Source organism: Candidozyma pseudohaemuli (genome assembly GCF_003013735.1).
Source record: "Candidozyma pseudohaemuli strain B12108 chromosome Unknown scaffold00005, whole genome shotgun sequence".
Classification (NCBI taxonomy): Eukaryota; Fungi; Ascomycota; class Pichiomycetes; order Serinales; family Metschnikowiaceae; genus Candidozyma; species Candidozyma pseudohaemuli.
This window is the reverse complement of record NW_020194439.1, coordinates 159,739-173,029: the sequence shown is the minus strand read 5'-3', so window position 1 is coordinate 173,029 and position 13,291 is coordinate 159,739. Positions and strand designations below refer to the sequence as shown.

General features: G+C 47.0%; 6 protein-coding genes and 1 non-coding gene across 7 annotated transcripts; 3 read left to right on the top strand and 4 right to left on the bottom strand.

Annotated features, from left to right (window-relative positions):
• Window positions 1-254: 254 nt before the first annotated feature.
• C7M61_002527 (uncharacterized protein) lies at window positions 255-1,589 on the top strand (the record flags this gene model as incomplete). Its single annotated transcript, XM_024857898.1, has 1 exon — window positions 255-1,589. One exon carries the CDS (start codon window positions 255-257, stop codon window positions 1,587-1,589), a length of 1,335 nt encoding a protein of 444 aa, XP_024713824.1.
• Window positions 1,590-1,803: 214 nt separating this feature from the next.
• Window positions 1,804-2,250, bottom strand: C7M61_002526 (uncharacterized protein; the record flags this gene model as incomplete). Its single annotated transcript, XM_024857897.1, has 1 exon — window positions 1,804-2,250. The coding sequence occupies one exon, from the start codon at window positions 2,248-2,250 to the stop codon at window positions 1,804-1,806; it is 447 nt and encodes a 148-aa protein (XP_024713823.1).
• A 584-nt stretch (window positions 2,251-2,834) lies between these two features.
• On the bottom strand, window positions 2,835-2,908 carry C7M61_002525. Its single transcript has one exon. It is a non-coding gene; the product is annotated as a tRNA-Val (tRNA).
• A 3,553-nt stretch (window positions 2,909-6,461) lies between these two features.
• FCR1 (Fcr1p) lies at window positions 6,462-7,619 on the top strand (the record flags this gene model as incomplete). Its single annotated transcript, XM_024857896.1, has 1 exon — window positions 6,462-7,619. One exon carries the CDS (start codon window positions 6,462-6,464, stop codon window positions 7,617-7,619), a length of 1,158 nt encoding a protein of 385 aa, XP_024713822.1.
• Window positions 7,620-8,360: 741 nt separating this feature from the next.
• Window positions 8,361-9,323, bottom strand: C7M61_002523 (putative phosphomutase; the record flags this gene model as incomplete). The annotated part of the gene is made up of 1 exon (XM_024857895.1): window positions 8,361-9,323. The coding sequence occupies one exon, from the start codon at window positions 9,321-9,323 to the stop codon at window positions 8,361-8,363; it is 963 nt and encodes a 320-aa protein (XP_024713821.1).
• Window positions 9,324-10,550: 1,227 nt separating this feature from the next.
• On the top strand, window positions 10,551-12,428 carry TPD3 (protein phosphatase 2A structural subunit; the record flags this gene model as incomplete). The annotated part of the gene is made up of 1 exon (XM_024857894.1): window positions 10,551-12,428. One exon carries the CDS (start codon window positions 10,551-10,553, stop codon window positions 12,426-12,428), a length of 1,878 nt encoding a protein of 625 aa, XP_024713820.1.
• A 129-nt stretch (window positions 12,429-12,557) lies between these two features.
• Window positions 12,558-13,148, bottom strand: ISA2 (Isa2p; the record flags this gene model as incomplete). Its single annotated transcript, XM_024857893.1, has 1 exon — window positions 12,558-13,148. The coding sequence occupies one exon, from the start codon at window positions 13,146-13,148 to the stop codon at window positions 12,558-12,560; it is 591 nt and encodes a 196-aa protein (XP_024713819.1).
• Window positions 13,149-13,291: the final 143 nt, after the last annotated feature.

The following is a 13,291-nucleotide window of genomic DNA, read 5'->3' as shown; positions in this document are numbered from 1 at the left end:
TGATAAACCCTTGTTGACGGAATTTTTAAAGTTCACATTTAGGGGCATTTGTGTTGTGGAGTTTACGGAGGTGGGTTGCGGTGAGTGACGTTATTCTGCAAGCGCTCTGCGCAGCTATTTTGGTGTCTGCCGCACCCCACCATCGCCCCTCTTGGCTTTATAAATGCCCAATGCCCGGGAATCTTGGAGGGGTGGATAGTAATTTAGACTTTTCGCTTTTTCCTTATCATTTGTCTGGTTTTCGTTTTGTTGGGATGCTCCCACCTTCATACTTAGATTCTCAAAGGCTACAAACCGCCTCGTCTACGGATTTACCCCCGTACGTTCAAGACAAAACACCAGGTTACTCGCCATCGCTAGCATTCCATGGCGTTGCATTGCTCAAAAAAGAGTTCGACACGCCTTGGTCGAGTTCGTCCGGGCCACTCCGAGCCGTTTGCCTCGAGTTGAACTCAAATCAGCTCAACATTTACGACCTCAAGGATAAAAACTTGGCTGGTATGGTGGAGGCGCTTTTCCAGTTCCAGAACTACGACAACAGAACTGCCAAGCCCGCCTCGCAGAGATCCCCGTCAGACTACCTCTTTGACGGCGACGCGTATGGTGACGATGCCATGGACAACGGCCCTACCGTTTTCGGCAAGCTCAAGAAGAAGTTGTCAACCCACAAGGCCGAGAAGAAGCTCGCCCAGTTGCAGTCATACCCCCAGTTCTCCAATAACGGCGTGCTCTTAGAGCCCACCGACGACTGCGAAGCAGCTGCCCGCTTCTTCAAGGCCAATAAAGGCGACATCTTGCATAGCTTCACTTTGCTGAACCTCCAGCTCGGTGAAGCACCTTCCACCAACTCCATTAACTACAAAGAGGATCTGACGTCACCTACGAGCTCCGTGGCTCTCCTCAAATACCGGAACACTCTTCGGCTCCGTATTGAGTACTGCCAGCTTCTCCTACACTTTTGGTCCTTCCACGGAATGATTCATTGGTATAGGAACTTGTGCATCGGACGTGATCTCTCGACTTCGCTTGACGCACGTTCTTTGACCCGTCTTAAGAGTATTCCTCGTGATTATTCTGCTTCCAACATCGCTCTTTTGAGTGCTGCTGCTCGTGAGGCTCTCAGTCCGTTTGGATCCGAGTCAAAACGTCAGAGCTCCTACTCGAGCTCCATTCGCTCTTCGGATTCAGAAGAGGACAGCATAATGAGCAGGTGCTCTCACGACACGGCTTGCACGAGCGTGGCTGATTGCATGAGGAGTAAAGTTGAAGTTAACGGCATGAAAGTGACATGCTTCGAAGATCTCTATACGCCTGTGGAGAAGCAGTACATTTCCAACTGCATTCCAGTGCTCAACTCCTACGACAAATGGGTGGGTTCCAAGGTCACCGTGCTGAACTTTGAGCACATGCTTCCCAAAAATGACGCCAACAACGTCAACGAAAACGGGCGTGTCTTCATTCTGCCCATGTCCTTCTGTCTGTCTGTGAAGGCGTACCAAAAGCAGTTTCCAGGCCTCTCGAAGTCCAAGAAGGAGTGTAAAGACTACTACGTCGATGATAAGGGGTTGGTGAGCATCGACTGTGCATGATATAATGATACAATGTATAATGACTAATGAATAATACAGGTTGAGACAAGGTCCCACGGTGGGCAGTAGCATAAGGTGGGGAATCTGCGCACCAATGATAGCAGCTTGCTGATAGCGAGCTCTGAAAAGCCAAATATGTTAGCTGGGCATGGATGTGGTAGTTATGGTGGTATTTTTCAAGATGGCAGGGAAGTCGTTTCTCACTTTGCGCGATTCAATCATCTCCATCCTGGTCCATCATTCCAAAAAAGTGCTCCTGTTCTCTACCAAACCCACGCTCTCCACGATCTCCACGGTATCCGTCAACAACGTAACCTTCTGCTTCACAAGAAGGGCTCACCTGCATCTCGCCAGGAGCTGGAGATGAGCGAACGCTGAGCGACATTGGAGTAGTGGGCATTTCCGACGGCTGGTGCTGGGAAAAATCGTAATCACTGAACGACACGTCCTCAAACCGAGTCACCATTTCGCCATTGACCACCATCTGGCGGAGCGACCCCCACGGCGTGATTTTGATGGTACCACCCTCGGGGTGGTTATAGATGGGCCATTCATTGGAGGTGGTGACAGCCTCAAGGTCTCTTTCGGTGAGCTTGGCAACCTTTTTGCGGTCCTCTTCACCGTCAAAGGTTCTTTTACCCGCGGGGCTGAAAGCGTCCATTTTGTGAACTTTTTTCTTTTCTTCTTTTAGTGAGTGCGTTTGACAGTATGTTTGTTCGTGTGACGTCTCTCACAGAGGGACAGTTACTGAACTATTCGAGGGAGCGAGTCGACGAGGCAACAATTGCTCGAAATGAGGGAAAATAAGGCGATGAAGCTTTCGACCTCTGTCAATTAATCAAAATTTCTGCTTCCCGTTGACTAAGTAATTAAACAAGCCAATGGTAGTAGTGAGTGGCTGCAAACGACAGCAAAATAAAAAAATTCCGTCAAGTTCCGTTGCCGTGAAGTGGGAAAAATTTCGTGTTGACCGGATTTGTTTTTGGGGTTTCAAAAAGTATGGCTCAGCTTCTCCTCCAGCCTCGTGTCCGGACGGGTTTTTCCAGGCGATGGCTCGCACTATATACTGCTCTGGGGCACTGCAGGAGAAGGCTGGAGTAGATTTTTTCTTTTGATGAGCCAGCCAGGGCCGGAGGCCGGGAGCTCAGCATGGAAAGCGCCTTTGTGCAGGCACACGCGCATTGACGTTCTGGCCAGAGGGCGCGGCAGGCGCGCGCGTGCGGAGACAAAAAAGATCAGACTATATGGCTCTGCCCAGGATCGAACTGGGGACTTTCTGCGTGTAAAGCAGACGCCATAACCAACTAGACCACAGAACCGTCTGTAGGAAGGAATAAGGTGCGCACGATATATACGTAGTAAAATAAGATAATATGCAGGTTAAACGTGGAATATATGCAGGTGCAATTTATGGCTCCATTGCAATCCAAGGCAAGATTCGACTATTTTTGACCTATAATTTAGACGGTCGATTCTGGATTGTAACTAGAAGCTGCAAGGTTCTGTGGTTGTCTTGTAGATCGATGCTGGCTGTTGCAAGGCGCTGGAAGAGGTCCCAAGGGCAAAACACCATATAAAAGGATCTGGAAAAATTTCATTGAGCGTAGACTCTTGCTGATTTGTTTATTCATTTCCCGAATTCCAACTTTTTCGGATTCAAATTTGAGGTAGGGTGGCATCTTGCAAAGTGTAACTCTCAGTCAAGTCGCAATGCAAGCTGGGTGTCATCGACCTCTACCCAATAAAAATGAATTTTGAAAGCCTTGAAAACGAACTTCCTTCACTGATGCAGCTTTCTGGTCAAATTGTTTCATAGAATCGGAACTGGCATGCTCGTAGCTTGAAAGATAGCAATGTATGTTTCCATGTCTTCCATGACATAGCTATGTCGCCAATTTGTTTCAGGATTTTTTGAAACATTTTCTTCTGGTTCTTCGAATGTTCTTTTGGGTTAAAAGCAGTTTGGACTTCTGTTTTGACAAGGCATTCTGGGTTTGGCTCCTGCTGATCGATCTCACAAAACTTGGACTATCGTTCAAATTAATCCGGCAAAATGTATCTTGATTGTCAGGGATGGAGCATGGGTTCAAATTTCCTTCGTTCAAATTTGGCTCCAAGTCTTGTTGGATTCTTTTGTAAGAAAGGTGATTTCCCTGTGGTTGGTTTTTTGTTTTTTGTTTTTTTTTCTTTGCCCTCCCACTTCATGAGTGCCGAAGACCGTCCCGACTGATCCGTTGCTTGACATTGTGTCACCATGCTAGATTAGCTGGTACAGCTTCAAATTTTTGCCCTTCTTTTTGAAGAATTTTTTGTGTTTTATCGATTATCTCCGGTCATGTTTCTTGCAGCAGTTCTCGAACCCACCAGGTTACCCCTGACACAAAACATACTCTACGGTTCTCCATTCTCTTCAAATCTCTTGAAGATTCCAGATTTAGTGGGTAAAGAACAGAGACTGCTAAATAAAAGCCGGGCGTCTTACGATGATTTTCAATCATTTTCTCTACTTTTACTTGCCTAAGCCATTTCACCCTCCACCAAGTATATTTAGATCCGGAAAAACTTCCAGCACCAAACATCTTTAACATCTGTGGATTTCATACTGATTCTGAGCAATTTTTAGAGCAAAGTAAATTTTACAAAAGTGAGCAGGGCCAGCCAGAAGCCAGCTTGGTGCCACGTCGGTACCTGTTTTGACATCTTTACCAATTGGGAAAACCTTACGGCAAAGGGCTCTGCCGTGCGTCTAGGTCCCTAAAAAGCAAACACTTGGCAATAGAACAAATTGGGTTACCGGAAAATCTGCCCTTGATGCATATTGCTGCCTCGATGGATCTTTCGTAAAGTATCGCCCAACCCAAAAAATTTGGACCAAGGCAGGCTGTGACAATGATTTATGGTTATCATGAAGTTTTCAACCTCTATTGTGTTGTCCTCAACACAAGCAACTTGAATGCTCTAATTCATGCGTAGCCAATATCAACCGCATAACCACCAACAACATCCTTACTGAAAGGATCTATAGCAATAATCCGGTGGGGCGGGATCCCAAGCGACACCTCTTAAAAAACACCGGGCGGGTTGGCGGACGCAGACAAACAAGCACAACTAAAGCCTAATCCTGTGCATCTTTAAGGCCCTTCTGCAGAGTTGGGGAAGGAATTTTCTTCAGGGCGTTTCTTCAGAAGCTCACCGGATTAATCACCTTATCAAGGTTTTGCAGCTGATGCACAAGATCATGCAAGAAGAAGTTGATGCCAGTGCCACCATGAGCTTAAACTGAGCTAAACCTCATTGTCAGAACTTAAAATCATGTCAAAAATGCTCAAATCTGCACTCCACAAGTGGTCAAAAGGCTCATATACGGAGAAAAAGCAGATCTTTTAAGGTGTTCGGCAACGCCGGATCGATCGCAAAAGCATGGACCCACTCGGTCCGAAACCCATACATACCGTTACTGACAGGGTACGAAGCACGCCTAAATTGACAGCGATGAAATCTAAGCGAGGTAATTTGCAAATGCTGGCAAGAGGGTGGTCAGGTGGTGTGGATTAGCAGCAAGCCGTCTTGTCTTGGTCTGGACTCTGGCCAGCCGGAACACCCAAATGTCATTTTCGGCACGAAATGTTAAACCGAAGTCTAAGTCGATGTTATCCTGTGAAGAGAGAATGTCAGCAAGGTCTACGGAAGAACGTCCCTGTAGGGGCCACAAAACAACTGTGGATGGATCTTGGCAAACTCCTGTTGCGGAAGTTTTAGGTTGAACACCCAGGACAGCCGCAGCCGTTCTGAAGCGATCATTATCCTCGGGCATAATTGCCGTTTGCTGCGTCGGGTTGAGCAGAAGACGGGTTAAATGCAAGTAGTTGCCGATCTCATGATCTCCAAAATAATCATGATTTTTTTTTACTTTTAAACAGTTGCCGGTCTTCTTATTTTTTTTTTTTTTTTTTTTTTTTTATGCTAGACGCTAGCGCGGCCTCTCTGGCGTTAGAAGCCTGCGAAAATACCGCAACCGCGCGGTCTCGGTTGATAACTCTGGGGTAGTTAGTCAGGCAGTCCTACGTTTAGTCATGCCTTGTAATTAGCATAGTCAGCATGATCTACTTTTTTCAGGAATCTGGCCCACGTCAGCCGCTCTAGAATGGAACGCCATCGGAGTTTAAGCTTCTTTGAGCCCCGTTTCGAAAAAAAGTCTTAGTAATCCGACGGAATATTCACAGGTCTCGGCAGGTGCAACAATATGCCTCCGAACGGCCACATATGTTGTTCCGGTGAAAACTCACGCAAATCAGAGGATTATTGCCGATATAAGCAGAAAAAAGGTGAAAAAGAAATCACGGTCTTCTTCGGCGGTCGAGCACATACTACCTTTTGCATCGCCGACGCAGGGTGGTGTTGCAAGCATCGGCTGGTAGCCGGAAATTAGGCGTTTGTGTGTTGCCGGTGCTGCGCTATTTCTAGTCATGCTGCACCGGCAAATACAGCGGAAAAAGGCAAAACGGCTGGGCTTGGCCTTGCTCGAACAACGCTTCGGCGGAATCTTCCCCTATGTCAACTTCCACCAACAATACGAGAATTTCTCGGCGTGCTAGACGAGACAGGATTTCGGTTGTGTGGTGGTTCCGGCCGGTAAGAACATCTGTCATCGATTTGACGTGCACCCGCAGGATGCAGTATTTGCAGCTAGGTTAACCGCTCTGCTTCGGACATTTGCCTAACAAGGACTACTGTACCGAAGCCCAGGCAAAAGTATATAACTGCAGCCGTTCCACTGCGCCGCTTGTAGAAGATATTTCAGAACCCGCGGAAACATTAAATCAAAACCCTAACTGCCCTGATATATGTTCCCCGCCTGAACCGTGTTATGCCATGTCTTCACCAGACCACCCCCACCGCAAAAAGCGAGCAGGCAAGGCCTGTGACTCGTGCCGTATAAAGAAAACGAAATGTGACGGTCGCAAGCCCTGCCTGCGGTGCATTGCCGATAACAGAATTTGTGCTTACAGTGATAAGCGTAAGAAAGAGAAGTCCCATCCTCCTGGGTATGTGGAGCTTCTCGAAACCAGGGTCGAGCTTCTCACACGGCTGCTCGAACAGATTGTGCGTCTTCTGGAGCCTCACTTGCCCTGGCTTAGCCAGCTCATGGAGAAGGCCAAGCATGAAGAGATGGAGCATTCGGTGCCCATCAATGACGTGGTGAACCACTTGATTGCTGAGCATGGCATTCTCGAAAACATGCCCATGGAGTGGGACTTGGACCCCCACGACGTCTTGAGTGCCGAAGAGGAAGACTTTGTTACGGGGCTCGACAACGAGAACCCAGCAGCCGTGGGCCACAAGAGAGTCAGTCACTCCCGCCTGGCGCTGGACCGCTCAGGCCGATCTCTGTGCTCACGCCGTGGCTCCCATCTACATCAACACCCTCCCTCCATCACCGAGCAGTTCAACATGGACTCCGTTTCGTTGGCGGGCTACAGCCCCAACAGCAACAACACCCCGAGCCTCTTCCGGCAAGATACGAGTCCCATATTCTCTAGATCAGAGATGATTAATCGGCCCACAGGGCAAATCCTCGCCTCGCACGAAGCCGCCAGTCTGCTGCTGCTGTTGGCACTGTTGGCTGCTAAGCTCGAATCCCACGACATTGGGCCTACTTCTCCAGGCCTTCCCCTGCACGTCATGACCCCCTCGACGCTGCTCCTGAACAGTAGCGAACCTACCATTCCTTTTGTGTCTTCGCAAGGTCTCCGTAGACACGCTTCTCTCAACAGCCACAATACCGCCAGTGGCAATATGGGCGCAAGTGACCCCAGAGCTCGTAACGAGATCAAAACACAGCATTTTCCAGTTCGCCAGAATACGTCTTCTGATGCGTCTCTCGTGATCTCGCCATACGCCGCTGGGCTTCTGCCTGAGGTGGATGAGTTTTCAGCATTCCCCATGGACGACCCTCCATTCTCAGACCTTGACGACGCGTGGAGATTCACCAGCTTGAAACCCGGCTCTGCGGGCGAACTGCTGGCTTGATCCAAAAAATGCCTACCGTTTTACATGGCTTGCCTAACTGTATATTATGCCAATGTATCTAACACAAAGTGAGGTTTGCTAATGCGCGGTACGTTCAGAGTTTGGCAAGTTAAGCTGCAAAGCGGCTACGTACGCTTCCACCACATCCTCATATGGTATTTTTCACGCACCCACTAGTATATTCATTATTTAAAACTCATAGACATATCTCATAAATGACCGTGGAAGCGACGTATCCTTCCTTGTAGCAAGCAAATACCACAAAAAGAACAATACATTATCACTTTACCGCCGTTGCAGCAACACTACCCTGACGCTCAATGTTTAGTCTAGCGTTGCTAAGCCCCCAACATTGCAGGGACCACACTAAGAAGCTCTTGAGGTGTCTGCAAGGCTATCTTGCGGCGTTGATATTTGCTCCAAAGACGTTGAAACATACAAAAATAAATTGGTGGATGCTGATAAGGTGACTCACCGGCAAGCAGCTCGGCAGATAAAGCTTTATCTCGCTAGAATGAAAATCTACTTTTGGAATTTGGTGCCCTGTTCCAACGCCGGACCCTTGCATAGATAGCTTTGTTGCAGCGAGACCCTCTGATCTAGAATAGCAAACGGTACAGATCCCGTGGTTGCTTGCGAACCCATTAGGGGGACCATGCAGCCAAGGCCTACGTAATGGTTACAAAGTTTGCTCAAAGAATAGTATCCTTCCGTATGTAGACTACCGCCAGCACCAGCCTCTCATGTGATGATTTTGGTCAATCCTTCAGACTCCAACTTTGTGGCCTTCACCAACACGGGAATCATACCGCCGGTGCCAATGGCAAAAGCACGGTGGCCCAAAACCAACAATTGAGTTCTGATCGAGCCCGAGTGGGACGTGACACTCACGAACAGATCCTTCTTCTTGTCTGTGTTGTCGAAAATGTAGTTGAACAGCCTGTTCATGCGCAACGCCTGCTCCCACACCTTCTCTCTATAGTCGTTCTTGAAATAAATATCTTCCTCGACGAAGCCATCCTCAATGACAAAGCCCTTCTTGGCGTACTTCTCCTCAATCACGCTGCGTGGTGATCTCTTGTCGCAGATATGGATGCCTATCGTCTCTCTAAAGTCCTCCTTGATCAATGGCTTGACGTCCTCGAGAACCACGTGGTCTTGCCACGTACCAATGAGCGTGTCGACAGAGCGGCGGAACGGAGAAGAAAAGAACTTGGTGGGCAATCTCATCTTGTCCTTGAGCTCAATGCCAACCTGGTTGTGGTTGTCCTTGGCCTGAGAAAGACCCAATTCCGTGAGCTCGGGATCAGGCGCCCACGTCATCTCGTCATCGCCACAAACACGCAGCCAGTGTCTATTCCATTCCTTTTCGCCATACTTCAAGTTGGCTAAGTTGTGGTAGCCTTGGCCGTGACGGCCTAGGAAGAAGAGCTTATAGACAGTGGAGTCGTCGGCTTTTTCATTGAGCTCATCAAGCTCTTCAAAAATCTTCTCCCATGATTTCATGCGACCAAAGTTCTCCTTGAAGTAGTCGAATGTGGTTTCGTCTGTCTCGGGCAACAGCTGCTTGAAGTATCCGTCCACAACTTCGAACGACCAGTGGTTCCAATCACCCTTTTCAGCCAAGGCGTTCTTGTAAGAGTTTCTGTCCTCCTCCTTGATGGTGGAATTGTAAACGTCGATTCCGTCTGGCACTGTCGACATTGTAAAGTAGTAGAAAAGATAGCCTAGAGGAAATAGCGAGAACCACAAGATCATGGAGTTGTTGCTTAAAATGGGTGCGAAATCCCGCCGCGCCGGCAAGCACCTGGGCCACATTGTGCTCTAGGATTGGCAATTTTTCCGTGGAATTTTTGGACTTGGCTGCAAATTGAATAGAGATGCTTTGAAGTCGAGCAGTAAATTTTAGGATCTTGCGTTTTGTTGAAACGTGGGTGTAGAGCTGGCTGAAGGCCTCGGAGGGTCTCAGAAGCACATGTTTCTATGCTGTTACACAGATCTCCAAAGGATTGGTGAAGTTATGGTAAACTCATCCTTTTAACTGATTACCAAAAGCTAGTCTGATGATGTCAAAAGCTTGGATGTGGAGAAGAACGTGCAATACATAGGTTTGTCTTATAACTTATAGTTATTCTCTTCCGAGGAAATCACCTAAGAACATCATCTCCTTCCATCATTTTGACGAATAAGCTCATAGTGATCGCCAAAGATCTGACTTTTGATGGATATAAATATCTGATTTATTGCCGCCACTATGTTCGTAGACTTTGCCGTATTGGTTGACGGGACTGAGACAATGCGAAAGTTTGCAACTTCCTCGTCAAGTCGGGAACCCATAGCCAAAATACAAATTCAACTTAAAAAAAGAAAACAATAGGCAAATTTCTTCGTTCTTGAGCTAATTTAAGTACCCCTGACACCTACTACAATTTTCATTTATTTCACCAGCCATTCCGTCTTTTGTAGCCAATCGAACGTTCCTTCATTTGGACGGCACCTTGAGAGTTCGATGCTGTTCATTGTGGACTGCGAAAAAACGTCATTTGAAGTTTTAGCCTCACACCAAAGAACCGTCGCTACTTAAGATTAGAACGAGTGCTTTCAAATATTTTCTCTCTTATCTTGCTCAGTAAAACCTTCAATTTGAAAAACCAAATCAATTTACCCACTATGCCTTTGTGGCTTGGATTTCCAAGGGTCGTGCACAGCACCATATGCCGTCGACAACACCACATAAATCAACCGACCTCTCCATACTAACCAGTAAGTCTTGCACATCCACCACTGACCTTCATTTAACACAACCGCAAGTCTCTCTGAACAGAGTTCACATCACAGCCATTAGCATCTGCCGAATTGCCAAGTGTTATTTGTCCTACCCCCTAAACGAGACCCCATAGCCTTGCGAGAAACAGCCCAAACGCCCTCAAAATGGAGGAATTCAACGATGACTTTTATCCGTTAGCATTGCTAATGGACGAGTTGAAGCATGATGATGTCTCAAACCGTGTCGAGGCCATGCAAAAACTTGATCTGATTGCCATAGCATTGGGTCCGGAAAGAACCTTGCACGAGTTACTCCCATTCTTGAACGACGTTGCACAAGACGATGAAGAGGAAGTCTTTGCAGTGTTGGCTGAAAAGCTTGGTGATTTTGTTCCCCTTGTTGGTGGTCATCAGAACGCCGAACCATTGATTCATATTTTGGCTATTTTGGGCGCCATGGAAGAGCCAATAGTCAGAGACACTGCCGTTGAGTCATTGAACAAGATCGCTCCCGAATTGACGGATGATGAGCTCAACAGTCTCTTTTTGGAGTTGATTCGCTCCTTGTCGCAGGGCGACTGGTTTTCCAAGAAGGTGGCCTCGTGTGGTCTTTACAAATCTGTCATTGTCAGGGTTGACGCTCCATTGAGAAGAGAGTTGTTGATGCTCTACAACTCCTTGGTAAGTGATGACTCTCCAATGGTCAGACGTTCCGCCGCAAAGCACTTGCCAGCAATCATCGACAAGCTCACGGAATACTCCAAAGAGAACCCGGCCTCATCTAAGAAGGTCGACGACAATGACTTGGAGATCATCAGCAAAATGTTCCACCATTTAATTAATGATGCTCAGGATTCCGTGAAGTTATTGAGTATCGATGTGTTAGTGGCCATCCTTGAGTATTTCTACTTCATCCAAGATAGCTCACACAACTCTGACTGCTTGGTAAGCGCATTGAAATTGATCAAGGATGACAGCTGGAGAGTTCGTTATGCTGCCGCTGACAAGTTCTCAAACATCGCCAACAACTTCAAGGAGTCCGAGGCAGACTTGTTGCGCCTTATCGATCCATTCATTGGTTTGATGAAGGATAACGAGGGTGAAGTCAGAAAAGCTATCGCGAAACAGCTACCAGACTTCTGTAAGTTGCTCAGGGACCCAAGTATCATCGAGTCTAAGATCATTCCCGTTGTTGATGAATTGTCCCAGGACCCACACGAAAACGTCAGAGCATCATTGGCATCAACTGTGACTGGCCTTTCTCCGATCTTGTCTAAGCAATCTACAACCGATAAATTACTCCCAATCTTCTTGGCTATGTTGAAAGACGAATTCCCTGATGTGAGACTCAACATCATTTCTAATTTGTCTGTGGTAAACGAGACCATCGGCATCCAATTGTTGTCTACTAATTTATTGCCTGCCATCACTGAATTGGCACAAGACGGAAAGTGGAGAGTTCGTTTGGCAATTATCGAATATATTCCCAAGTTGGCCACTCAACTTGGCGTTGAGTTCTTCAACAAGGAGTTGTTGACTCTTTGTACGTCCTGGTTATGGGACCCAGTTTTCGCCGTCAGAGACGCTGCTGTGAACAATCTTAAAGACCTCACAACCATCTTTGGCTCACAATGGGCGGAAGTGCTGATCATCACGCATCTTCTCAATATCAGAGACGAAAAGATTGGCGATGACGATGTGGACAAAGAGCCCGTCAACTTTTCAAACTTCATCATCAGAATCACCTGTCTTTTTGCCATCACCAAATTGACTCCCGAGCTTGAAGCATCCGTCATCACGAAGAAGACTCTTCCATTTATCCATCTGTTGATCGCCGACCCTGTCCCTAACCTCCGCTTCAATGTGGCCAAGTCCTACTTGGTTGCTGCTGAGGCTTTGGCGAAGAGCGACTATGCGGAGAAGAAGAAGGTGATTGAGACAGAGATTGTTCCAAATGTCAATGTCCTTGTCAATGACTCCGACGTTGATGTCAGATACTATGGCCAGAAGAGCCTTGATAGCATCAAGGAATTGACAGCTTGATGTGCACAGCACTCACAACTCAGTAACGATGAAATATAATGAAAACGTCACTCTACGTGTAGTCACTTTATTTATAGGACCCACTACTTTGCGCTATGACCGATACGGAATGTAATGCAGAATATATACTTAGCCCTTGGCAGCATGCAATTTGTCGAAATCAAAATCGAACGATGCTCCACATCCACAGGACGTAGAAGTGTACGGAGAGTCTGTCACTTTGAAAGAAGTGCCGATGAGTTCCGTTGTGAAGTCTATCCTTGAATCTTGCAAGATCTCCAACGATGATTCATCAAAGATCACCTTAGCTGCTTTGGCATCCTGTCTCTCAAACACTAAAAGATCACTCTCTTTCTCAAGCTCTTCGGAAAGATTAGTCAACTCAAGGTTATATTGGAATCCATGACATCCGCCACTCTCTACCTTGATCCTTAATGCAGAATCTGGGTTGTTGTCATCCTTAGCAATCTGCACCAACTTGTCTTTGGCACGATCTGTGATAGCTATTCTCAACCCACTTGTGCCTGTAACAAGTTTTGTCAACTTGAAATCCTCAAGTTCAGGAGGTGTATCCTTCGGTAGCGAGAATGTAGATGACTTGAGGCTTTTCGCAGGCTCAGTAGAATATAGCCTTGTTGTGTAGAGTGGAAGTCTTCTAGCGGGTAATCTGGTCAACTGCCTGGCCAGCGGTAGGGCAGTTCTGATATATCTTGAAAACATGGTGTTGCACTTGCTGACTCTTACTATAGTAGGCTTATAAATGGCTAGTGAGAACGCTTTATTTATCTGCAGGACTCCATTAGTATGGGGAATCCTAACTGTATGGATTTGTTGTATACAAGAGACATAGTTCGTTTGTCGTG